Source organism: Protomyctophum bolini (assembly GCF_963924005.1).
Source record: "Protomyctophum bolini genome assembly, chromosome: 16".
Taxonomy (NCBI): domain Eukaryota; kingdom Metazoa; phylum Chordata; class Actinopteri; order Myctophiformes; family Myctophidae; genus Protomyctophum; species Protomyctophum bolini.
Window position 1 is genome coordinate 27,856,316 of NC_137877.1, and position 27,358 is coordinate 27,883,673.

Consider the following 27,358-nt stretch of genomic DNA (forward strand, 5'->3'; position numbering starts at 1 on the left):
TGACTGTGAATGCACAATCTATGTAAAGTGCTTTGGATAAAAGCTCTATATACTGTAAATGCACCAATTTCCATTTATATAAACCTTGACTGATGACATACTGAAGACACTGACTCTGAGGAAGAAGATGATATTGTCTAAATACAAACCCTGGAAACATACAGCATTACAATTTGTAGAACATGGAAAGTCTGATGTTGCATGCTCTAAAAGTGTGCCCATGGGAAATGGGCACAATGAGAGAAGATGCACATCTCCAAGAAAATCCAGAACTACTACATAGACCTGCAGATATATCGATGAAGAAAACCATGGACCAGTGTCTTCAGTATGTCATAACTCTTATTTATTGAAAGTGATGACTTGTCATCACTTTCCACATCACAGGAAAATGTTAACTACTTCAGTAAGCTTTAACATAGATACTGGTCTGCTGTTCTTATTCTATGTTTTATAGCTGCTATATTTCGTTTAGAGATTTAGTGTTTTAGGTAGCATTTATGATATTTGTCATCATATGCAAAGAGATCTGGGTACGAGAGCAGCCGATGTACAACTTCATCAATCTTTCTGATGAATCTCATGTGAAGGCCCTGTCTCTGGTACTCTGACCAGTAGTCCTGGTTTTGTCTATGAACTGATTGAAACAAGACAGCAAGGACTTTTTTTGTGCTATCCCTTTTGGACTGATTGTATGACTGTACTATGTTGCTGTTATTATGTCTAATAAACTATTAAATCCATCAATCAATTGTACGGGCCTTCCCACAAATGAAACAATATCTTTGTATGTTAAACAGTGTTGTATCCTATTCAACAATGTTGTACCCTACTCAGTCTTCTTGACGAGACTGCATGCTCTCACTCTGGTCTTACTGGAGTAGTTTTCTCAACATGATATGATGAAATGAGGAGAGTATATTGAATTTGGGTTTGCCAGGGTTTTATGAACATCATCTCTCTGTTGAGCAACAGTTAGTATGTGTTGAAGGTTTTCTGCCATGGGCTTTATACATTATAGGTCTTGTTTCGTGCCTTTTTCTAACTGTTTAGCAAAGATGATACAAAGATTTGGATCTAATATTCCATTTTGGTAAAGAATTTGTACATCATCTATGTTGTGCATTGCGCACACTATTTTTAGGCTATAGTATATGTGTAGTAACCATATTACAACTTACAAGTGATACTAATTAAGTCAATTTTCCATTCTGGTGAAATAGTGACTACTGGACAGGCAGTAGGCTCTGTTACACTAAAGAACTAAATGCTGTCAGTTTATGAAGAAAGCCACATACTGTAGGCAATAGGATGCAGGTGGAGCCAAATATTGTAGTATAACTTGACTGTAACCAAACTCTACAGAAATGAATACGGTAAATTGCTGTTATGAGGATAATATTGAGATTTGACCTCAATTGTGCTGCAACATAATAATAGTTAGTAGTTCCACTGTATGCCTGCATATTTCTCTGTACTATGTCCCAGGTGCATCCATGCAATGTTTTTTAGTTATAGTTCTTCTATTTATAGTGACTCATAGGAATAGACTATGTGACAACCAGGTATAGTCTGGTGACCACCGGAGAGACGGGTGACAGACGGAATGTAGACGACACCCGGGTGAGTAATATGGGTTAGCGCCCCAGCCTGTGTCCTCCGTGAGGAGGAAGCCCAACAACCCTCGGTGAGGCCTTTGGTAGGGCCATGCAAGCAGCCCGGAGAGGAGACAACCCACAGAGCCTAGTCCCTCCATGTGCCAGAAGTGTACCTCCCAGCCCTGGCAGAGTAGTTCTGGAGTAGTTCCAACGGATTGTGTGCCCCTGGTTTTTCCCTAGTGGGACTGATTGAGGGTACTGGGACGTAAATCGGGACTTGTTCCCTCCCGGCTGGGTCGCCTGAGTGAGGGGTACGTATGATGTTGAGAGACCCGAAACCCTGTTGACCTCAGGATACATCACTGAGGATACGTCCCAGGTGCATCCATGCAATGTTTTTTAGTTATAGGGATTTATACTCAAGTGAATTTGTTATTATTTTTCCACCCTTGATAAGTGAAGCCAAAACTAATCTAATCTGTGCGATACTGTAGATTTAATTAGGAGTTGGGACTGTTTTATCTCTCCCCGTTTGGCACACCATATACGTTAGTGGCATAACTCCACGAGTATGCAAGCTACAGTTATACAATTGGTATTGCTGGATTCAGTAGAACCACACCTTTCCTACAAACCCTCATATGTGTTGTCAAATGACTATATCTCATATTGACATTCAGATATTGACATGCAGTCCCTTCTAGAATGTAGAGGTAGCCCCTGTCCTGGCTTCAAGTTTGCCAAGTTTTGAACCTCAGAGCTTCCATTGCGAATCTACATGACTTTAAGTGCCTCAACCCCCAGACGGACAGGCTTTATTTTTAGTTTGGGGTGTATAACTTTATATATCAATTTCACCACTTTTGCAGTAACATTTTGTGTGGGAGGCCTTAGAGATGAGGAAAAACTGTTGTGTCTGGTTCTACCTCTGGTAGGGGTATCTCCAATTTTTGGGGCCAATAGCTATGTGGTTTTATTGCTTTTCAAACAAATAAATAAAATTTAAACTATATTGATTTTCGATAAATGTTTACCTATTTTCACCAAGTGTTCAAGGTTACAGGGTGTGCGGCACTTCCTCATTCACAAAATGTACTCTACATCCTTCCTTGTTAACAGTTAAATAAATAGGAGTAAAACAATACATTTGAGCTGCATCTCTCTTGAACAAAATGCCCACAGTAGAGGCTGTTCTGTTGTACAACCCACCAAGTACCTGCTCAATCCAAACGCCATAATCCCTGATCTTGATGATCATATTTCGACTGTTTAAGACCACGACCGAAACAAAGAGTTTGAATCCGTTCGATGAGCAAAACCACGAATTACAGATTATTCAAGGAGAATTGGTAAAACATTTATGTCCTATTCAACTAGATTTTTGGCTTCAAAACAGACAAAATATCATCATGCTTTAAGTAGCATGTGACATGTCAAATTAGGGGGTTTTCATGATTCTGAATCCATTCCAAGCATGAGTTTTGCACAAAAAACACGCTAAAAAAGGCCATAGCCATCATCACAAATGTAATGAGGTCACCACATTTTGGGCACATTTGGGCAAATGGACATTCTGTATGTATGTGTAATATATATACAATATTTTAGGCAAAAAAAAAAAAAAACGATATACCAAATTTCCCATTTTAAACAAAAGAAACCTGTTGCTGGACTACCAACAATTACATTCCTTTTCATAATCTGTACTTAACAGCAAGGAGAGCACAAGATCAAAGTGTAACTACCTCCCATGGGCCTATTAACAGCTCTGTGGGCTGTAGCCCATGACTCACGTGCGAGCGCACACGCGCGCACACACACACACACACACACACACACACCTTGGGAAACATACAAAATTAGCTATGTATATCTACATTCAATACTTGCCTATGGTGACCACCATGGGAAAATATTGCCTATGGTGACCAATATTGCAATATTCAATATTATTGTGTATCGGCCTGAGACAAGCAAAAACACAATCTTGTTAATCAATAAAGTGGAAGTCCAGGTCATACAATTGGGGGTCCATATCAGCAGTGAAAGCTGTCAGGTAAGCACTAGTAGAAAGTAGAAACGTGACGCCTGGGCATATGTGTACTTACATCAAGCTTGCTGATCCACATTCTGTGTATTGTGCCGAATATGAAAGCATCCACTGGAGCACGAAACCTTGACGATCGATAACCTCCACTGGACAGATCGATAACCTCCACTGGACAGGGTCCAATCAAGTTCAGTTTCATTCCAAAGTCTGTTTGATAGAAGAGATGTCTGTAAACTTGTACCCATGTCATTGTTTCACTTTATTTTGCGCCTTCATTCTAACAGAGCTTCTTCAGAGCATACATAATTCATTAATGGTTCATGTATGCTTTGATAGGCTGAAAGCTCAAAGTGAAACACTAAAAATCAGTTTGGACTAATTGATGCACCTTGATGCAAAGCCTTAGCTGGGTGGAGCGGTCTTGCATTATCCATCAAAATCGTGTTTGAAATATTTTCAATGACGAAAGTAAATGGAGTGGGTCGAGGTTGTATGAAAGGCAAACATGACACCACAGAAAGGGATGAGTTTAGCTTTGTTTGATCCATGCTCTCAGCACATCTCTTCCAATCTGCATCAACATTATACCACATGATACATTATATCCCACACGTCAAACTAAAACCCAGGTAGCATCAGAACAACATCACTATGAAATAAAGAGGGTCTAAAAAAATAAAAATAAAGATGACCATATTGTTAGGCGCAAGAGCTCATTCTAATCTCATTTCAGTAATCACATTTGCAGTCATTTGCAACTCTCACGCATTTCCCTCATCACCATGGCAACATTCCATGCATGAAGAATGCAAATCCAAAATTGATCATGAGACGCTTGGAGAAACTGGACTTTGCCTCTTAAACTCAATTCATGTCAGACTTTTCTACAAGCTCACCCCAACATGCTATTATGCACAATAAAGCCAAAGAGATGCAAGTCAAGAATTTGTACTGGGTTTTTGACTAATTGTAAAAATGGCCAAAATGAAAATAGATTACCAGTACTATAATTCAATAGCATTCAAGTCACCTGCAGGTATGCCAACAAACTATATACTCTAAAATGTCTGGATAATAAATTGATAATATAGCCTTTGCAACATATTTTCTTTGTATTAAAAATATTCTTCCTCTTCATTTATTAAAATAAATAGATTAACAATTAATCACTCATCCCTACAACTAATTAGCATATATATATATATATATATATATATATATATATTTAGTGGACAATGAAAATAAAAGGTTTATATTGATCAAGATGTTGAACAGAGACACACTGACATCTTCTGGGCTTTATTGTGAACTGCGACCAACTGCTATTCCACTAATCTCAGTTCACTCCTTTTCCAATTCTGTATACATGTTAACTGTTATACATTTAGCAGTGATTAATAAAGTACATTTACTTAGTACTGTACTTGATATTGTACTTTTGACTGCACTATTCGGAAAAGGTAGATTATGAATACACCACCATGAAGATCTGTAGCAGATCTACAAGCTCACTATGCTTGCTCTGCTATTTTACATTTACCAGTACATTACTTATTATGAAAATATCTGGAAATCTTTGACTTACTTTTGGAAGGTCTACATTTAGAAATAGAATCCATTACTAACTTCTTATTTTGAATACATTTTTTAAAAGCATGTACAGTACAAGTGCATGTTGCTCACTCATGTGTACTTGTGTTAATGTTTATCTATGTATATCTATACTATTTATGTACATTTTAATGATCAATCAGGAAATGGAACACACACAAGTTCCTATTGACTACTACTAGAAAATAATCAAGAATCAGATCAAAAATGTAATAAAAACATGACTAATATGAATAATAGTGTTTTGGCAATTGCTATTCGCAAAGTACAAGAGATTTTAAATGACAAGATCAAGCTTTTTTTAAATCTACAAGACAACTAAAAACCCAGCAAAAAACTGATCATTTTAAAGGGTTTAATAATCATCAACACATTTATGTACAAAGCAAGCCATGTCATACCCAATTGACCAAAGAAAACAGGGAAATCCTAAAATGCATCTTTTTTTCTGTCATTAAAATAGCTAAGATTACACCAGGAATTCAACAGTTAAACACTATTAGGTACAGAATCACTAGAGTTTGACAAAACCTTCACAGATAATCTTCCACATTTATATAGCCCTGGGCAAGGCAGGGGTGTGATTGCGACAACACAGAGAAGTGAGAAATAATGGGGAAGGGGGAAACGAGGAAAGCTTTCCACTGGAAAAGAATGGGAAGCAAGTGTCCAAGAATCATAGGATTAAAAAAGCAAAAATCACATTCGTGCCACATTTCTCAAAAGCACCGATGTTGTCTTTGTTCTACTAAAAGCCAATAGAAAACAAATATCTCATTAGAAATCTTAGTTGCTGAAATCGAGCTGAAATGATGGTGTACACATTAGAGACCAATGCTGGGCCCGACTAGACTAGGTGGAAGAGCAATTTTCCACCAGTGTGGTACCAGATCAACTCAACTTTTTGGTTTTCCACTGGGCTAAAGTACCTAGTACATTTGTTACGTTAGAAAGCAGAGGCTTTACCAGACGTGTGTGGATCCAGTACATGATAACTATCGTTGACGGAAACAATATAAATAATGTACTTAACATCCTACATACACCAATAATACCCATTTCAGTTTAACAATGAAGTACAGTATGCGCATCTTATACAATAATTTTAATTATTTAAGTTCAGTTTTCTGGTTGAAAATGTCCAAATGTACTGCATTGTTTTAGGGCTGATCTTGTGGTGGCGTTATGTGGACACAGCGGTGAGGCTGTTGAACTGCTGCAGAGTAGAGCTGCAGCAACTGCATGTCCCATTTCTTTCCCAAAAAGGTAATCAAAAACATTTTTGTTGTACTGTGTATAGAGATATTTTCCAGAGAGCATCAGTATTCGCTTTAACTGTAGCATTGTTTAACATGCTCCTAAAAAGATGGTTTGCAGTGATGACCAGCTACATAGAGGGGACCCTATCTGTAGTGGAAAACCTTTGTAAAAACGAGTACGTTCAAGTTGAGCTGTTACCATTCAGTTGAAAAGCACCATAAACTGGATTGCTCCGATGCCGTCCTATATAAAGCGGAAGTAAAACAGCACTGCAATTCAGAGCATGGCCTCCAAAAGCTTCTTAGTGCTCATAATGAGCAGCCATTTTTAGCTAGAGGAATCTTGTGACAATTTCGACATTGTCCACATTATATCATACGTTTGCCAAATCTCAAATTTGCCAGTTGTTCCATAGACTGAATATTGACCATCTGCTCGGATTTAAATTGCATTCTCAATTATAGTGTGAGTTCTATACCATTACAGATTAACCTGCTACTCTGAAATCCAAGGCAACAGAATCTACAGTGAAATGAGAAAATGTACAATACAGTTCATAATATACAGTATATGTTCTTCCACACTACAAAAGCAAGTGACAAAATGTTATTGATAATGTGTCTTCAATTCTGATTACTTATGACACTAGTGAGCGTGGTAAACCAATTTAATGATGGCGAGACCTGAATGGCCATGAGACTAAAGTCCATAGATCCTATTCATAGCCGAGGTCAGGTTTCGCACACAGCATCTTGGCACCAAGATCTGGGTTTGTTCAATACATTGCAAAATGCAAACAGAAAGGTGGCCTTCCAAGAAGATGACTAAGGGATATTTAATGTCCTACAATCATCTGAACTGCCACTTGCAAATATAAAGCCATCACAATGGAAAGTGTATTCCCCCTTTGTCATAGCTACCTTTCAAACACAAAGAAACGTAGTAAATTAAATTGTAATGAACAGTTTGCATACTAAACAGCAAGTTTCCCGACTGCACATTGCACTGAGCATTGACTCATATCCGATTGAGGTAAAAAACTATGTCACTTCTAAACCGACAAGGAATTGAACAGAATTAATTCCAGCTGCAATAACTTAACTTATTTCTATTGCTACCCAGGAGTGGCAACTATTGTTTTCGGCCAAAATTCAATTTGAACGTACTGGATTACATATACATTTTTCGCTTTTGAGAGCTTTGAAAGCAAACAAAAGTGTTTTACTGTAATGGAAAATTGCCCATGAATTACTAACAAAATGTAGATATAAGGAGAATCAAAACTATAAACAATAAACCTGACTCAAATACCAGAATAGGAGATCATCTTCATACCATTTTAAAAAGTTGCTGAAAAAACACCTAGTACATCTGTACAGCCATGTTTTGTGAAGATGAATTTTTTTTAATCCAAACCTAAAACTCCCTCTCTCAAACAATCTAATCAGCTATTCCCTTCCTTCAATGTCAAGACCATGAGCTCTTCCAACGGTTTCAGCACACAAGCCAAAGGAAACTGTAGTCCATTGTCCTAGTCTAGGCTTGAGAAAACATATTACCGGTACTGCTCCGTTCGTGTCTGCAAATATCAGGTCTGTGAATTATTCTGTCCCAACCCAGTTTCATCAACCAGGGGTGAGGGACATGAGAAGCCAGTCGCTGCTCGATAACATAAATGAATGTAAAATGCAGTTAGAGAAGCTAATCTTTACAAAAAAAAAGAAAAAATACCACTATTTTCTCTTCAGTCGTTTACCCAGTGTGAGCAGGAAACACTGGGGTGTTGTCATGTCTTCTATGTACACACTCATACACAATACAGTCAAACTGTTCTGTACACACAGTCAGTGTGTTCCATTCCCTCAGTGGTAATCATCACAGGCCTCAAAATCCAAATGCTCACTCATTCACACATACACACACCTAAATGGGGCAGTGGCTGTTGCTGGGGCTCCTGTGTTGTAACCATGACAACTAGGGAATCCTTCCTGTTTGGAGTTTAGAGAGGTTCAGTCAGGTGACCTGGCTGCAACAGGGAACTGTGGGACGGGTCAGTCCTCCAGTCAAGCAGTTCTTTTCCCCACCCCATCCGGTCCAGTGGGGCTGTATACCAAAAGACCAAAACACATTTGGACTTTGTTCACGCTTGTTATGTGATGTTTTTATTTTATTTTGTTCCAAATAAAAAAGCAATGCTTCAACAACTTGCTCCGTCTTGACTTTGCTGGGTGATTAGTAAATTATATTAACATGATGTCTTGGTGTTGGATGAGATGAATACTTGGATAAAATACTGAAATAGTCTGAGACAGTTTCTAATTGAAAGGTGGTTAATTCAAGCGAGAAGAGACTGAATGATAGCTGGACATACACACGAAGGGATGAGTGAATAATAGTAAGCCAAAGAAAAATCTAAATGTGGAAACATGCCCAAGAATTTTACTACTTCCTTGACAATGTCTCTTGAGTCTTCACATGCAAGAACAGGTTTTTAATGTATTGCTTATAAATGCAACAACCTAAAGACTAAACAGCCGATGAACAACTACGGTAGAAGGAAATTAACAAGTTGATTATAGCTTGACGTGGTTAATAAGAAAGTGGCCACCTAATCTAAAGAAAGGGATGGGGGTCAATGCAGTCAATTCAAAATGTATAGACAAAGTGTAAATCGCCTGACTAATGACAAGTATTTAAAAGTCTGGAAATTATGGCCATGACATGTAAAGGTTCTCTGGTCACGACTGCTTAAAACTAGTGGTTTTACCCTGAAGGTGCAGAGGTTCTAGCTCTCATCATCTGAGACATGAGGTTTTGCAATGGCCATCTCTTCCTTGCTGTTGGCGATCAACTTGCACTTCTGCAAAACATAAAGGACACACATCATGGTAATGCAATTCAATTATATCAATTATGAATATTCTTTTGAATTAAACAATTTAAATAGTGAAAATAGCAGATGTGACACATTGTAAATTGGCAATTATTTACGGCACCACTGTACAGCGAAGTATAATACAGGGCTATGGAATTAATCAGACTTTAGTAAATTCACACACACACTGTCTGGAGTGTTCCACCCATGAGCCCTTACCTCAGTGAGCTCCTTGATAGTATGTATGTTAGCCTGTTGAGTAACCTTCCTCTTCGCTTCCACTATGTTATCCATATTGACGGTTGGGGTCGGGGGAGCAAGGCATGGGGGGGGCTTGTTGGTGATGGTGGGGAGTGGAGCCAGGGGTGGCATGGACGCCAGGGCACCCATGTTACTGAGCGCAGCCGTCATGGTGGCTGCCGTCATACTCGCCATAGCAGCGCTCATGGCCATGTTCCCCATCCCCATATTGTGCCCCATATTGTGCCCCATATTGTGCATCCCCATTTGTCCCATGTTCGACATGTTGGGCATATTGGGCATGTTGGGCATATTAGGCATGTTGGGCATCCCCATACCCATTGGAAGGGGTAGAGGTAAGGGCAGGTTCAGGGGTTGAGGGGACGGGGTGGGTAAGGGAAGCTGGAGGATGGCTTTGGGGCGAAGGCTCTCAGGGATGGGCACCCCAGCCTTGGCGCACATGGCAGCAGCATTTGCCTTGGCTATCTCCAGTAACTGCTCCTTGTCTGAAAATAAGGAAGGAGGTAGGAAAAAGGGGCGCAACACAAGAAGGGTTAGAGGCATAAATAAGAAAATACAATATATCCCCATCTGAGAACTAAGTGCATTGAAATTACCGCTGACAGTATTTGGTGATTCAGGAAATGACATAGTAATCACAGTATTTAACAATGGTGTTCCTGTGTGTCACTCGTACCCAGGTCAGTGAGCCGCGGAGGTGACTTGCTAGTGCTCCGTCGCGTCCGAGAGCCAGAACGTCTCTGCTTACGGAGGATAAGAACCGGAGAGTGACTGGGTTCTCTTTTCCACCTGTCCCGTCGGTCAAACGAACGACTGCGGAATACTGGCCGCCTCCCTCTGCCCCTTGACCTGGACCGACGCCTGGACCGAGATCTGGATCGCTTGCTCCTGTCTCCTGACCTGGATCTCTTCCGCCTGGCTGCGGAGCGGCTCTTGGATCGTTTGTTTCTGTCTGTGGACTTGGACCTCTTCCTCCCCCGGGCAGGTGAGCGTGAGCGCCTCTTGCGTACCGGCGAACGGGATTTGGACCGCCGAGGCCTGGCGCGGGACTTTGAGTGTGATCGCCTTCGCCGCACAGGTGAGCGTGAGCGACGGCGGCGAATGGGGCTGCGAGATTTGGACCGCCTCTTCTTCTTCTTCTCCTCTGTAGGGGAACCTGATCTCTTCCTCACTGGAGACTTTGACCTGGTAGAAAGTTAAATGTGAGGACTGATTAAACAATTTCTCCACAAGACATTTTAAGGGTATCTGCAGTTATCAGTACTTTCAACTTAAATGTCCCTTAGATTTTAAGTCTTATTACAAATGATATGTAACTTTGTAAGTCAATCAAGTGCTTGAGATAGGCACCCATCATTTTTATAATCGTGCTGTGCAAATGGAGGGTGGAGTTTACCTGGCTACTTTCCTTGTCTCTCCATCTCTCCCTCATTCTCACTGGGGTTTTTCTGTCTTTTTCTTGGCTGTCTTCTTAAATTGAATCTGAAATTCTCCATAACTTGATATCTGTTCTGCACGTGAAGCTGCTTATGTATATCTTGAATCAGCTGCCATTCATCTGTCTCTCACCCACCCCAAACCCTAATCTAACAGCATGGATTAGGTTTAACCCGCCACAAATGTCGGGAGCCACGGGTGATTTTTAACCTGCAGCATGGGTTTGTCTGACTGACTAATGACTGTTGGTATGTCTAACCAACATATTATGCACAACGCCAGTCTAACCCTTCCTTCTCTTTCCTAATCTCTTGGTCTGCTTTAACTGCAATATTGGCCGGGATCCGCTCGTAATTCCGACGGCGCATTAGTCAGACAACATGGCTTTGCGTGCAGTTAGGAACAGGGTTAGTAATGGGGGGAGTCGGACCAACTTGGAATAATGACGCAGACCCATATTGGCCATCCAGTTAAAAGCTGTTACTATTTCAACAGGTACTAGTTTAGAGTTGTATCTACTGAACGTTTGAACAATTATCTTGTTTTTCCATGGTAATATCACGGTTTTTCCGTGATATTATTAAAACTTTGTAGCTCAATATTCTGATAGCAATCGTTGCTAGTGTTGGTTCAACAACGGGCGTCTCCCTCTCTCTCCAGCTTTTTTTATAAACTAGAGGGGAAAACTAAATCAGGTCGGTTGTCAATTTGATCCCATCAGGAGAGCGTGCCAATTTATCATCTTCAATTTTAGTGTTCTGGTTCCAATTTTGTCTGCTCATATCCTGAATGAGTCATTTCACCTAAAATTGGTATCTTGGTCTGAAAATGTATTTTCTGTTTACTAAAGAGTTACGCCGGGGCTCCACTAAACGTTGCGTCTCCGTCGGGGAATGTTCCCTTTTTAATCAATGAAGGGTGGCTCCACTGCCGCTGCGTTCGGTGACTGCTTTAAAATTGCCCCGGTTCGTTTTTTGACCCGCATCACACATGTCCAGTGGAGCCCCGCCGTTAGACAGGGAGAGCCCTGTTACACAACACTCAATGGCTAATATAATAACGTTTTAACAAAAACACTTACTGCATATTTTAATTAATCATAACTACCCTTATATCTGTCTGCCAGATGCAGCCAGTGGCCAGTGAAGGGATGCCAGCAACACGTTTGTTTTTTTCCTCAAATAGAGATATATATATATACCCGTAATTTCCGGACTATAAGGCGCACCTGAATATAAGCCGCACCAGCCAAATTTAGGGAAAATCCCAAATATGTACGTATACAAGCCGCACCGGACTATAAGCCGCAGGTGGCCCCCTAGTGGCCGTTTCGTTAGCTCAGAGCCTTAGATGGCTCTGCGTTAGCTGTAAAAATCCATAGATAAGCCGCACCGTTGTATAAGCTGCAGGGTTCAAATCATGGGTAAAAAGGTGCGGCTTATAGTCCGGAAATTACGGCATATATATATATATATATATATATATAACAATCAGAACTCCACACACACATAACGAGCTGGAGGGCCCCAAACACACCCGAAAGCCACAAACCTGGAATGCTTCCTCCTGGGCGGTGACTTTGACACCGATCGTCTAGGAGAGGAAGTGGAACGTGAAGGCTTCCTGCGGACAGCAGGTGAGCGGGACTTGGAGAGATTCTTCTTCTGCCCTACTGGGGAAGCAGAACGTGAGGAGCTTTGCTGGCGTTTGGACGCAGTTTCTTCTTCCTCATCAGAGCCGCCAGAAGCATCGGAACCAGGCTCCGGAGAACCAGACCTGGACCCATCATGTTCATCGGACGAGCTGGCCGGGCTTCCATTGCCGTCTTTCTGGTGGTTGTTGGAGGCCATGGGCTGTGACACTGCAGGCTGTGGGGCAGAGGCGCCTGCTAGCGGTAGTGGTTTCCATGGACCTGTGTAGGGTACATATCAATTGATGAGAAAATGTCCATCTCATTTGCGGCTTTGGGAGTGATAATACATACAACTATCATTTGGAATAGGTTCGAATGGAATCACAGCTCTCATAATGCATCGATTTACATAACGTCATGGCAATCCCAGAGAAACAATTCATATTAAACCATGTTCAATATGACACCTCTGTATATCCACCTTGTAAACACTTAACCGCCGGTTACATGGCTTCATTCCCAGCTTGGTGGAGCCCAGCCCCACTACTGGCATTGATGCGATCATTTTTAAATGACTACTGGGAAACTTAGGTGGAGACTGAATGGACTGTTTTGGTTGTTTTATCTATTCTGTTCGCACAATACACTTTTTTTTGTTGAAGTAATCACTTTTTCCATTTATTTAGTTTCCTTTTAGTAATTTCCTATAAAAATGTATTGATTGATAAAATAACAGCTTATATGTTGACAGATGTCTTTTGTGGAGTTTTACATAAGCTACAGCTACATAAAATAATTTAGTTTGTCTTTTTGTTTAATCAATTAATCAAAAAGAAAAAACAATTTAAAAACACATAACGTGCTAGGGGGGTGCTTAAAATAACAGGTCTCACCTGCTGCTGGTGATGCTCCACTCTCTCCAGCTGCCTTGTCACTGCACACTGGCTCTGTGCCGACTTTGTCCATTTCGGAAGAAGTAGGTTTCAAGCTTTTGACAGGAGAAGAGGATGTTGAGCAGGCCGGGGAAGCGCTGTCAGAACCTCCATCACTGGATCCAGACCTGGACCTAGATCTGTTTACGTCAGGGGAGGCCGATTTTGCCGGAGACCTCCTGCTGCTGCTCTTTCTGGGGGATTTCGATGTCCTCTTAACCGGGGAGTGAGATTTTGATCTGTACCGCCGAGAGACAGAGCGTGATTTTGAGCGCTTGGACCTAGTTAGCGGTGACTTATTCCTCTTGACAGGAGACCGTGAGCGCTTTTTAACCGGTGTTCTGGATTTTGAGCGTCGGTTGGCAGGCGGGCTTTTGGATTTACTCTTAGATTTGGAGCGGCGGTTACGTCTGAGAATCACAACGGACCGTGATCTGGTCCGCCTGGCCCTGCGTATGGAACGGGAGCGTGAGCGACGGGTTCTTGGGGGTGGAGACCTCCTTCGACGAGGCGGAGAAGGTGTTCTGGAGCGCCTGCGACGTACTGGGGAGCGTGTCCAGGACCGGCGAAGAGGGCGTCTAGACCTGGACCGGGAGCGGCGGATCCGAGTGATTGAGCGGGACAATGAACGCCTGCCAGATACACCTGCACGTCTGGGAGAACGGGTCCTGGAGCGCCTAGCACGAGATCGTGACACAGACCTTCGACCTTTCCTAGGAGAGCGAGAAGGGGACCTGCGGCCGCTGCGTCTGGGTGATCGTGACAGTTTTCTCTTAGGGGAGGGAGAGTTGCGGCGCCGCTTCGGCGAAACTGATAGGGGGCTCCTTCGTCGTTTAGGAGATGGAGAACGCCGTTTTGGCCTCCCAGGGGATTTGGCCTTCTTTATCTTCGGTGAGAGGGAGCGAGAGGTGGAGCGAGACAGATGCCTGCCTCTTTTGGGGGACCTCGACAGGCGGCTGGGTCTTTTCGGGGATTCTGGCGACTTAGACAAGGACCTCCGTCCAGGATTGGGAGACGGAGAACGGGACAGAGAATGAGACGGTGAGCGTGACAACTGCCTGGGCTTCAGGGGTGATACAGACCGCTTTCCCTTTGAAGGAGACTTTGAACGGGACCTTGACTGCTCTTTACCTGCTGTTTGACCAACAGTCTGCGGTCTACTAGGACTCGGTGATCGACTGGAGCTGGACCTCCGGATGTCTGGGCCTCTTGAAGGAGAGCGAGACTTAGACCTGGAAGACTCTTGCTCCTTGACTTTTACTCTCTGGTCTGCGTTGGCCTGATCCTTCTGGCCGGCATCATCACGAGGAGTAGTTGCCTCCTGCTTGGGGATTATGTCAGGGAGTTCTTGGGTATGACTAAAACCACCATCTCCATGGTGACCCTCTGTCTTGACATTAATTGCCATCTGCACCTTTTCCTCCCTGCCTGAAGAGGGTGACCTCATGTCTTTCACAGAACCGTTATTACTTTCTTTCACTGCAGATGGAGAAACATTGTTATTGGATGCCTCTTCTTTCTTTACAGCCATTGGTTCAGGTTTCTGGGTGACAGCAGGTGCCCCCTTCTCCTCTCCACGTTTACCTTTGGTCCCCAGTTTGGACACTGGGTCTTGGAAGTCTGTGGCTGTTGCAGGGGAGTATTTGCCATCTCCAACTCCTTTCCCTCCCTCCCCATCAGACTCAGACCCCGAAGCGGAGCTGCTTTCAGTTGGGGTGTGTGAAGGAGATTTTTTGTCTTGCTTTTCATCTTTCTTCCTCTTCTTTTTCTTCTTTTTGGCAGCATGCCTTTTGTGCTTTTTGGTTTTCGCATCTCCCTCTATCTCCACACGATCTGAGAGGAGGAAATAGTAATGTTACAAAATCCAAACAAAAGAGGTATTCTAAGAAAGATGTGTGTCTCTGTAGGTCTGTTTTGTCTCATACCTGTGAGTTCTTCCTTTTTACCCTCATCGTTGGCTCCGGGTTGGTCTGCAACACCTGAAGCTGCTGCAAGTCTGGCACTATGAAGAGATTGAGAATACACCTTAAATTAACAATACTAGTTACGGTTAACAGAAGACCACATTATTATTATACACAGCAGCACTGACCTCATGCATACCAGGTTGGAACTGTCCTACTGTAGACAGTAGAAGTACTTTGTCATATGACAAATTGTAGATGTATATAGTGCTTTTATCCAAAGCGCTTTACATAAATTGTGTATTACCTCACATACACATTCATACACCGATGGCGGAGGAAACCATACAAGGCACCAAACTGCACATCAGGAGCAATTGGGAGTTCAGTTGTCTTGCTCAAGGACACTCAAGGATAATAACTCTGGGGGAGCCCAGGATCGAACTGGGAACCACACGGTTCCCATCTGGCTGCTCTACCAGCCACTCTATCCCCTGCCTCCCGACAGCTCAAAATGTGTAGCAAGCCGTTGCAAGCTTGTACATCTGACTTTTTTTGTGGGGGGGGGGATCACCTATAATGGATGACATACCCAAAATAAAGTCACTAGGGACAATCCTAGGACACAAGGAAGCATTGGTCATTTTCCATCTTTTTACAGATGAAAATAAAATACAGATTGAATGTAAACTGTTGGTGATGGTGTGAATGTAAACTGTTGGTGATGGTGTGATACGTGGAAATGTGAAATTACTTGAAGCCGATATGCTTATTTCAATGTTGTTAAACCTCCAAACAAGAATTTGAGTGAAAGGCTCCACACTATTAGCAGTCAGGTAAGAGGTGTGAACAATGGCTTCTAAACTCCACCCATCCCCACCCCTAGCCTATTGGCGGCGAATGGCGATCTGTAGAGAATAGCCACACATTAGCCAACAGAAACTGCTGATGTAAATGTTAGCTTTTACATGGTAATGCATTTCTTCACCCTCCAGAAGGGTGTAAGTAAAGGAAACACAAGAACTCTGCTTACAGACTAATTTAAATAATTGAATTATTCTAAAACATCACATTGACTACCAAGGACATAGATCTGCGTCACGGAACATCCCGTTTACATCCGCAATGAAAACAAAAAATATAATCGGTGGACCAGGAAAGAGGAGTAACAACTTGGGAGCCAGACACAGTCAAGATTGACAGTTTTATGTTGCGATTCTGATGTGTATTCCACATACTGTAGAAAGACAACGCACATGAATTGCACAGCACATGTCAACTGTCAGTGTGTGAATTCTTACCTGGCTCTGGTGGTCCTAACGGGTTTAGCTGGAAGAGGAGGCTCTCCATCCGACTCTGGGCCCGACTCCGAACTGCTCTCCTTCTCTCCTTTCTTCCTCCTCTTCTTCTTCTTGCTCTTGTGTTTTCTGTGCTTCTTGTTCTTTTTGTGTGGAGTCTCATTCCCTTCCTTGGAATTGATCTCGTCTCTCTCAGGTGCCTCATCCTCACCTGCAGCAACACCAGAAATCCCAATTATTACTAAATCTGTCATTCTAGATTGTTTTACTGCATGGTTCTGCAAGAGGCCATCTATGACAGCAGGGTCTGTTTGTCATCTGTGTGTGTGCATGTCCGTCTGTGGTTAATCTCGGAAACAACTGGACCGATCAGCGCTAGACTTTATATGCGTGCTACCAGTAGGCCACAGAAGTACCCCCACCCCACCCCTAAACTATTGGTGGTTATCTGAATCTTCGTTTAGTATGTGTATTGAGAACAATAGCTACACATTAAGCAGAAACTGCCAGTACTAGGCCACAGAAGTACCACCACAAATTCCTTGTCACATGTTTTATTTTTATTCATTTTAAATAATTAATCTTATAATGTAAGTCAAAGGGGTTGTGATCGACCTGAACATCTAGGCCAAAAGAGTAGACAGCTGATGTCACAGATTTAAGTCCAAGATCAACATTTGAGCCAAGTCCGAGATCCACACTGAAGCCACGCCATTTCTAGTCTCTAGTTAATTTATCCAACACCTGGATGTAAACTAAGTGGGGCACTGTCAGAAAGGCCAGCATAGACCTTGGGTCCTGGGACAAAACCATTGATTCCCCAGGCAGAATGTGTGATATTTTTGCTTATTTTCCGCTGCCGGAGCGGTAGGGCTGTTTAATGCAATTTATTTGTGCGTGTGCAAATGTATTTTTGTTGACAAAGTTGTACATGTCAAGAGTATGTATATCCATAACATAAGCTAGCAGCAGGCTAGCAGACAATACACTAGTTCTGTCTTTCAAACAGTTTTATTATTATTATTTTCACAATTACATTAACTGATCTTCTTCTTAATTAAATTCACTATAGTTTAAGCTTGTCATATGAAACTCTATACAAGTCATATGCAAATCTGTCGCACGAATAATCAAAAGATTAGAAAGTAGCCGGCATATCCGTGTATCAGATTGTGAAAATATAATAATAATAATAAAATGATTGAAAGACAGAACTAGTGTATTGTCTGCTAGTGTGATGCATGCTTATTTTATGGATATACATACTGTTGACTTTTACAACTTTGTCATGAGTAATTCAACAACAAAAAAACGTGTAACACACGCAAATACATTGCATTAAACAGTGCTGCCGGGCAGGTCTTTGCGCAACCGCTCCGGGATTTAGATATAAGCGATATTTTTAAAGTGCCTCATATTCTGCTGTCTAAATGTAAAACATCACTCACCTGAGGGAATGTCCACTGCACACTCCATTATGCCACTGGTGTGCCAACTGCTAACCCTTCACTCGATCACACTGGATAAAACAAATGTACAGTATATATGTTAAAGGAAAGAGGGACATAAACCAGTAACAACTTAAAAATTATATTATATGCTTTGTTGTGTAATTTCAAAGAGCAATACTAACTGATCTACAAGCACAGCACACAATATGCATTCTGAGATGGTAGATAATCTCCTTTTATGCATCTACACCTGTAAGGAACCCATTCGTACTGTGGTTTGCATCGGTTTCTGCATGTGATGCTAATGAATAACGATTTTATGTAGCATCATAACAGAGAAATGGAGCATGCTAAAGTAGAGTATGCCATGCAAATATTTAAAATGCATGTTAAATTATCAGCACAGCCAGCATCAGTGTTTTAATGCTACCTTTCACCGGTCATAATAATTTAGTCCCCCGTTTTGGGATTAGTCAATGTACGTTTGCAGAGAAACAGTCAAAATTGTCCCCTGCCCCATCCTAATGGGCAGTGGCTGCCATTAACAGAAGCAAGTTGTTTTTTTTAGTTCATTGCTTTGTTGAATATAAACGGACTTGTATTAGCAATAGCATACTGTATTCACAAAATTAAACGAAAGTGAAACAATATATAACGTGTAGGTAACCAAAGGGGGTTTGCTTGCAGTACTTAGCCAATCTACAAGCTCACCGCGCGTTGCTGCAGATAGTTTTTTCGGCGCAACAAGCCTGTCTCAACACTGTCCAAACAGGAGCCGACGCCGGGCCTGACTGACTGCAGGCAGCGCCAACACGGTACACACAGAGTCCACAGACTGTCCGTTCATACTGCAATAAACCATTTAAACCTTCCATACGGTCCACAAAAACGGCAACGACACATTTCATGATGCTTTAACGAGGTTAACAGTATTGCTTAGTTAACAAAGCAAGGCGTACAGTACGCACACACACGCCGCGGCCTCAACAGTGGTCCGTATCCAACTCGACGGCTAGCTAGTTAATGTTAGCCACACGTTAGCATTCTGTTATCAAATCCGTTTCCCCCCACCGTGTTCGCTTCTGAGGAACGCCGTGGCACATTCATCCGCTGCGGCTGGTTCTATGGCGCATATTTACCCGGTTTAAGCCTCGAAGCCGCTGAACTTGAAGTTGGTGGGATTACAAAGCCGATGAAAAGTGTTGAGTGTGCTGTTCGCTGAGCGTTAGCCGACTACCTGCTCCGCCATGATGGTCAATGGGTATCCCAGCATGCCACGCGGCCTGCGCGCGGTTTGAATGGGAGCGTCACATCTCCAAGGCAACTCCATCATGGCTGCCTGCATGAAACCAAACAGTCAGTTGAACCCATATACTCTAAGGTTGAACCTTTAACACAAACAGAAACCCTTAATATAGTAGTAAGTAAAAAATATCAATAGGCCTGCAATGTAGAAATACTCTGTTACAAAAATTACTCATTCTGAATCTTGAGTATAAACTATAAAGTATAAAAGTTTTGACATAAAAAAATACTTTAAAGTACCAAAAGTAAAAGTACTCATTATGCAGAATGCAAGTTGTCAAATGTTTTAACATTTGAAATCTGATGTGAAGAGTGAAGGTGATATATGGACATATTTGGACACAACTTGTTTTATTCCCAATCCTCTGAGGTCTGCAGAGAAAGATAATCTAGTACATATATGTATGTAGGCTATGTTACTCCATATCTTATACACAGTTACAAAAGCTTTCACCATAATACCGTATCGATAAAATATGATAATTTTGAGATGCTTCTCCAGACCTTAGAGTATAACTCTATGCTCCAGACCCATAACACATATCGATTATTCGGCAATCATCTTCTATCCCTGACTTCTGCTAGCCTCTAGCCTCCTAGCTTTTCGAAACGTGAAAACAAAGACAGACACAAAAAGACCCACGACGAGTAATATGCATTAACCGAAACATCTTTATTCATTGAGATATGGAAAAGAAAAGGTTTAACATAAACTTGGACGACTCAGCTTTCACAAAAGAAAGAACACCGGTTTGTAGCTTTCAGATTTGATTGGTTAACGAGATTCGTATTGTTCTTTCTAACTTTACAAAACTATTGGTAATTCTGATAGCTAGGTCAAGCATAGTAATTGGTAGCCCTGCTGCCCTGGAATGGCTGTACATTTCATGTATGCTATCATTCGAATCGGCTCCAACAAGGGGTTAAATTAGCTCTGGTCCATAGCTCTTGTCTGTGGACCAGAGCTAGGGTTAAATTAATTTCGCTCTTATGCCACTAAATGTGGAACGCCCTACTAACAGACGGTAAGAAATGTGAATCCCTAGACTCCTTCAAAAACTCTCTCAAACAGCACTTATGGGCGGCTGTATGAATGAATGAAAAAATGAATGATTTTATTTACTTGTCTGACTACCTTTTGCCGCCCATCCCTTACGGGATTATTCCTTAGAGTAACTATGGATTATTCAGACAATTTACAGTAGCCTACAATATATTTCCTGTGCCAACACGCTGACACAAAAATATTAAACAATGTATACATAACATAATCAAGAATACTGTACATTCAAGTGGTCCATTTTGTCGAGATAGTGGAGGGCAAGAGAGAAGACACTGATGATTTATTTTGTTGCATAGAAGACAGTGTATGTCTCTAAATGTTCTGATGAATTGAAAATGGAGGACACTGATGTAAACAAGTCTTAGTGATTTTTCTGGTTTTATCCTCGTAGCAGTTTTTGTATTGACCCGTACTTTTGTTGAACTGTTCCCATTCTACAAACTGTTAATACAATTTTCAATCAATCAATCTAGGGATAGGTCAAGAATGGCCAAATCAAGCGCTTGCTAGTTGGATTACCTCTATCCATCATTCTGATACAAAATGTTCATGTCATTGAATTCCAGATAAAACCACAGTTTGAACCTTCATCCAAGGGAGGTGTTTCATCAACATCTTCCACACAACCTGCGCCTCAGTCAGCTGGACAAGCCCTGTCCTATGCCGAATTTATCATCCAGAGCGAAAAGCATCCACCTGCACCCCAGGGAGCCTCTGCTCCTCCTAAACAATGCATTGTGAATCACAGTGCAAATACAGAACTCCATGATGTGGCTGATTCTAGATCCGTTGCCCACAGTGTTTCTGTAGTGACTCAGGACCAGGATAAGCAGGCTGATGGAGAGGGAAGTGGATCATCAGAGGTTAAGCACAATGAGGAAACTCAGATGACTGATGGCCAAACATGTGTAGAAGGTCAAAGATCAGAGCCAGGGATCAGTCTGGGTAATAAACAAGTGGGCTCTGGAAGTAGTATTATTGTCAGCCCCCGACAGGTAAGCTTGAAAATTATATAATATAAATAGATTAATAACATATCAATAAATAACTCGTACTACAAAAGGACAATGTTGTTGGTGCATAAAATCACCTGAATTATTTGGTCACTTTCTTATTTGATGAATCTTCATAATTCTCAAGCTAAGTAATTCACTGGACAAGTCCAACAAAGGCCTTATAGTTGTCTAGTCTGTCATAAATGTAACATAACAGCTTTGTTATCTCCTTTGCAGAGAGGAAATCCTATTCTGAAGTTTGTTAGGAGTGTCCCATGGGAGTTTGGTGAAGTTATACCAGACTACGTCTTGGGACAAACAACCTGTGCTCTCTTCCTCAGGTCTGTACTTTGTGTCATAATAATTTATTTGCATGTGAGAAAAGAAGGCAAAGCTGGGTTTTAAACCCTGATCTCCAGCCTTGAGTAGAGTAGAGTAAAAAGGGAGGGGACCAAGTGTAGACGCTAGGGGAGTTCCATAGCCTATTCACCTATTGTGTTGCATTGAGTCTAGTAGTCTATTGTGAGTCCTGTAGTACAAATATACTGCACTCCTCTTCTGTATCATATCTCACACCTTTTGTTGGGGGCGTGTGTCATTCTACAGTCTTAGGTACCACAACCTCAACCCCAATTATATCCATGAACGCCTCAAACAACTGGGACGGACATTCACTCTCAGAGTATTACTGGTTCAAGTAGATGTGGTGAGTGAACATTTTCAAAGAACCATGTTGGTTATCTGACTAGTAGGCTTAATCTAAGTTCAGCAATCCAACAGAATCCAATTCAATCAATATTATCTGACTTTGTCTGAATGAAAATTCTATGCTGTGGAACCGTTTTCCTTTCAAATATTTTTTATTTGATGTCCTTTCATTTACTTTCTATTGTTACACACTCTCTCTGTCACATTTTCAAACCTACGATTTTAGTTTGCCATTTCTGAGGTGCTATTTTTATACAGTTTCATATCCACTGTCATTTACATCATATTGATATTGATTTTCATTACAGAAAGACCCCCATCATTCACTGAAGGAGCTAGCTCGCATCTGCATCATGGCTGACTGCACTCTCATCTTAGCTTGGAGGTAAACGCTGCAAGAGCTACTCCCTGAGCCAGATACACTTTCTATTTGTGCCTAAGCAAGTGCATTGTAAAAAGAAAATGTATGGGGCACAGTACACCCATTTTGACAAAACAGTGTATCGTTGACCACATAATTGCCATGTCCAGTTTGATTCTATGTGGAGAACAGTGGTACATGCACACATCAGGGTGGTTTTGCCAGATACCATGATTCGGTCTGGCTACCCCCTTTTTAATTACACACAATTTGTGAATTGGTTGCTTTGAGCACTGTCTCTGCTCTGTCCCTGACTATGTGAAGGGCCCTACTACCGGTACCCACTTTGTATAGAGACCAGTTTGCATCAACTCCATATGAAAAGGTGGTGGAATGAGCCTACACCAACTCATAAAGCTCATTCCCTAAGCTACATAGCCAGTCAAAAAATATATATTTACTGTGAAGTTGGCCGACCGGCCAAGGCTCCAAAAAGACAGAAGAGTCCAAGAATGCTCTTTTAGGGTTTTTTATACACCTTTCCAGTCCCGTGCAGATTATGGTACAGTGCGGCCTCGGCAAAGACAATGACGAAAAACAAGATTTGGCCAAAATAACAGATGTACAAACATAAACACACTTGAAGACAACACTACTGAACAACACCTAAAACAAGGAGAAGCTGTAACAGGCCATACCCTTACTTTCCAAAGGGCCTTGGCAGCTCCCACTTAGGCTGTTACCTGTGTGTCAACCAAGGTCTAACTAACACACATCAGCTGCGGTCCTTTATAGGAGAGAGACATACCAAAATGTATCACAGCAAATTGGCAATTCAATTAACTCACCATAAGCATACAAAGGCCAATGAGTTGACACACCATCACTGAAGGTTTTAACCTGAACTTAAACATGAAATTCCGGACGTCCATTCATACACAAACTATAGTGTCAAACTTGACAGTGAACTTTGTGATGTGACCGCCTCTACACCCACCATGGCGTTGAACGATCGCCTCTGTCGTTCCCCCTCTCTGTCCCAACACTTACACTCCCATATGTGTGTAAAACTATATTTTAACCCATGGTGTCCCTATTTTGGATATGTCATTATAGGTGAAAAGTTAATAAATTGTTCACAAGACGATCTACAACCTCACCACATGTTGCAATGAATGTAACACGTATGAGCTTACAGATCGGCTATTTAATTAATACAAGTGTACATCTTGAGATTCCCTTGGACACAAAGCATTTGAAAACCACAAGTAAATAAAAACCTGCCTAAAATATAACCCGAAGGAAAACAAAACAATGTCTTCCAAGCAGTATTTTTTACGTTACAACATAAGAAGATAAAGTAAAATCTAGACTGTTGCATGGGGAATTTTGCAGTTGCACAATTAACATTACTGTGTTGTGTTCCGATTATTATTATTATTATTGATAACATCCCTGTGTTGAACTGGCAGCCCGGAGGAGGCAGGACGTTACCTGGAGACGTACAAGGCCTATGAGAAGAAACCAGCTGATCTCTTAAAGGAGCATGTTGAGAAAGACTACTTATCCAAGGTTTGACACACACAAACAAATATACTACACTATGAGGTCAACGATTGTTTGTTTTCAATGATATTAACCTAGCTAACCTAATTTCAGAATGAGAACGCAATTTAATTAACTACACTTTAGTCCCTTGAAAACAGATGTGGAAATTGTTGTATGCCATGTGTTGCCAACATTATGTACCGGTAATACATTGTTAATGCTATTTTTTCTTCCAGGTGACCGACTGTCTGACTACTGTGAAGTCTATCAACAAGACTGATGCCATTACCCTCTTGTCTACTTTCTCTGTAAGTCTTCACTAAGCAGAATGGCATTTCTATTTTTAGGATTTACAAAATTGTTTGAATTTGTCATATATAGTGATAATTTAGGATGTCCTTTTTTCAGTCTGTAGAGGGGATCATCAATGCTTCTAAAGAAGACTTAGGCCTCTGTCCAGGCTTAGGACCACAAAAGGTGAGAGAAATAGATTAATATAGTCATATGCAAATATATTGCAAAGATTCAGGTTTCAGGGTGTATTTTTTGAAGCTCATTTGTTTGCTATATTGTGTTTGCAGGCAAAACGTCTGTGTGATGTGCTCCACCAACCCTTCCTCAAGTCTAAGAAGAAAGAAAGCTGAACTTAATATTTAGCACCTTTTTGTGCTTGCTCACCATTTTTTAGATCACTTGAACCTTAGCGTCCCTATTCTGGGCATGTCAAAATAGGAAATTTGGTGAAAATAGCAGATCTACAAGCTCACAACACGTTACACTGTGACATGTTGTGAACTTGTAGATTGGCTATTTTCCCCAGAGATTTGATGTATAAGGAAAAAAGGAGTGACCTCTGCCAACGATGGTCAGGGTGGATAGACGTATAGCTGGTGAATGATATACGTGTAGTAGGTATATAAGCAAGTTTATGGTTAAAGTTAGTATTATGAAAATATGAAATGTATTAAAATTACATGAAAAGTGACAAACTATATAAAGCTGCAAATATATTTATAACAGATATACTATTTCCAAATCGTTTTTTACTGGATAATAGTTTTAATAATGTGTATGATTGTCCTATGTATACATTCAAATGTTTTTTGTTTCAATTAGCAGTTGCAGTTCTATATTCACTGTAATAACAGTGCTGCTGACACATCACACTCAAGTTAATTACAGTTGATTAAGTGTAAATGATCATTTAAAATGTATTAGACTTGAAAAAATAAAGCTTTTTGGTGAAATATGTGAAATTGGACAAGTTTATATGCAACGCAAGCAGATCTGCTGTTACCCAAGATATTTTGGTTATGGTGCTCCGAATGTATGAGGTGTGTGTGTGTGTGTGTGTGTGTGTGTGTGTGTGTGTGTGTGTGTGTGTGTGTGTGTGTGTGTGTGTGTGTGTGTGTGTGTGTGTGCGCGCGCGGTAGTCTATCTCTATCTCTCTCGAATGTCGATCTCGGCATGTGAGTGGAACATGTCTGATTGTCTGGCGTATGACAACTTTGACAAGACAAGTTCGCAAGTGTCCGTTTTGCACCAGCCAAGCCCAAGGGCGATGAAACTTAATTTACTGCCCATTTTGATGGGAGATTCTTTCTACCTGCTCTAATTCTATGTTGTAAGTGTCACGCCCTTTGATGAACTTGAAGAACGAATGAAGCAGTTGTTCTGTGTATGTACTGACGGCTTTATTGTAGCAAGCATCGCTTCCAAAGCCCACGTCAAAACTGACATAAAACACAAATAAATCATGGTCAGAATGAGCAACATGAAACAAAGCACATAATGTAATATAAAGAAATTACTCATGTACAAAACAAGTATTTACCTCACTGACTGCACGTAATTCAAAGAGCATGAAGTAGTGAGGGGAACCCATGAACAGATCATCATAACCAGGACTTTAACTTTGTACGCTTCATGTTCAATGTGACAAACTCCGTCTGCTCAGCATGGACGGAAGATGCAATAACTGTGTGATCCTGAGCTTATTCCAAAGTATATGGTCATGTTACCGGAAATGACACAATCAAACTTCCGGAACACACATTTTACCCAAATCATCAAATAAGTAAAATATCAAACAAAATAATGACAAAAAACATCATTATGGCAGTCATACTCCCACCTTGACTTGGGACTACCAATCAACTTTCAACTTAACTTTCACATTTGAAAAATCATCAATACCTCCTCATTGAAAATAAACTTTAAATCATGGATCCAATAACCTTGACCGTGACCCACTTCAACCTTTAGTTCAACCGGTTGTTTTACAAACAAATCTTATGAAAACAAATGAAACCTTTGTAACATGAACAAAATAAAACCATGTAACAGACTCTTCAATTATGTACAATAAATAATGCATAGCAAAATATGCTTTCCCTTTAACCTTCTTTCAAACTGGTGTAACCATTTCCCTTCTTTGCAAGCTGCATAAATGTTTGAAGCATTCATAAGTGTGAAACGAGAGTCAATGTTGACCATCAATTTACAGTTAATAGCTCATGGATGAATTCGATTGGACTAGACTTTCCAAATTAATCAAAATGCAAAGTGTTCAAACGCAATTTAACAAATTATCATGGTGTATTTAATTACTAGTCATAAAATCTTTGTACATTTGCCCAGTTTAAACTTCCTACTTTGTCTCTTAATCCATATGCAACAATTGTAGAGCACCATATAACTTGAAAGTAAATGTAAAGTACCATCACTATTTGAACAAAATGTGATCTGAATCTGCTTTAATTAAATCGACATTGCATCTCTCCTTCTGTTTTCTTTGGATCATTATTCAATAATTCATTCATATGGAAATAAACCATGAACACTTGGACAAAACCTCTTTCAAACTGAACTCAGTCAAGTTTGCAATAAGCAATACATAGGACCTTAAATGTGACAAACAAAATGAGCAATGGTTTACATGTCTTAGTCAGGTGGTCTACTGTTTTTGCCTCCCACCAAAGCACCGTGTAAGAGTAAGCTCTTTTTCCTATGCTTCTTGTAGTTCATCCTTTCCTTCCTTTTTGATAGTTTGCCTTTTCCATTCCAGT

The 27,358-nt window shown here is 41.0% G+C and overlaps 2 protein-coding genes across 4 annotated transcripts; one reads left to right on the forward strand and one right to left on the reverse strand.

Moving 5' to 3' along the window:
* Positions 1–5,600: 5,600 nt before the first annotated feature.
* sona (SON DNA and RNA binding protein a) lies at positions 5,601–19,657 on the reverse strand. 3 transcript variants are annotated; one of them, XM_080785330.1, is made up of 10 exons: positions 19,548–19,657; positions 18,308–18,378; positions 16,863–17,070; positions 15,583–15,659; positions 13,619–15,490; positions 12,644–13,004; positions 10,332–10,840; positions 9,614–10,140; positions 9,287–9,379; positions 5,601–8,622 (listed from the first exon to the last, which is right to left on the reverse strand). In XM_080785330.1, exons 2-9 carry the CDS (start codon positions 18,333–18,335, stop codon positions 9,305–9,307), a joined length of 3,657 nt encoding a protein of 1,218 aa, XP_080641456.1. In that variant the 5' UTR covers positions 18,336–18,378; positions 19,548–19,657; the 3' UTR covers positions 5,601–8,622; positions 9,287–9,304. The 3 variants fall into 3 exon arrangements, with proteins under 3 accessions (XP_080641456.1, XP_080641454.1, XP_080641455.1); XM_080785328.1 differs by having other exon boundaries at positions 19,450–19,570; XM_080785329.1 differs by lacking the exon at positions 19,548–19,657 and adding an exon at positions 19,022–19,058.
* Positions 19,658–20,226: 569 nt separating this feature from the next.
* On the forward strand, positions 20,227–25,301 carry LOC308330506 (DNA excision repair protein ERCC-1-like). The gene is made up of 9 exons (XM_080785391.1): positions 20,227–20,365; positions 21,245–21,673; positions 21,911–22,014; positions 22,280–22,379; positions 22,690–22,766; positions 24,215–24,314; positions 24,527–24,598; positions 24,699–24,767; positions 24,872–25,301. Exons 1-9 carry the CDS (start codon positions 20,303–20,305, stop codon positions 24,932–24,934), a joined length of 1,077 nt encoding a protein of 358 aa, XP_080641517.1. The 5' UTR covers positions 20,227–20,302; the 3' UTR covers positions 24,935–25,301.
* Positions 25,302–27,358: the final 2,057 nt, after the last annotated feature.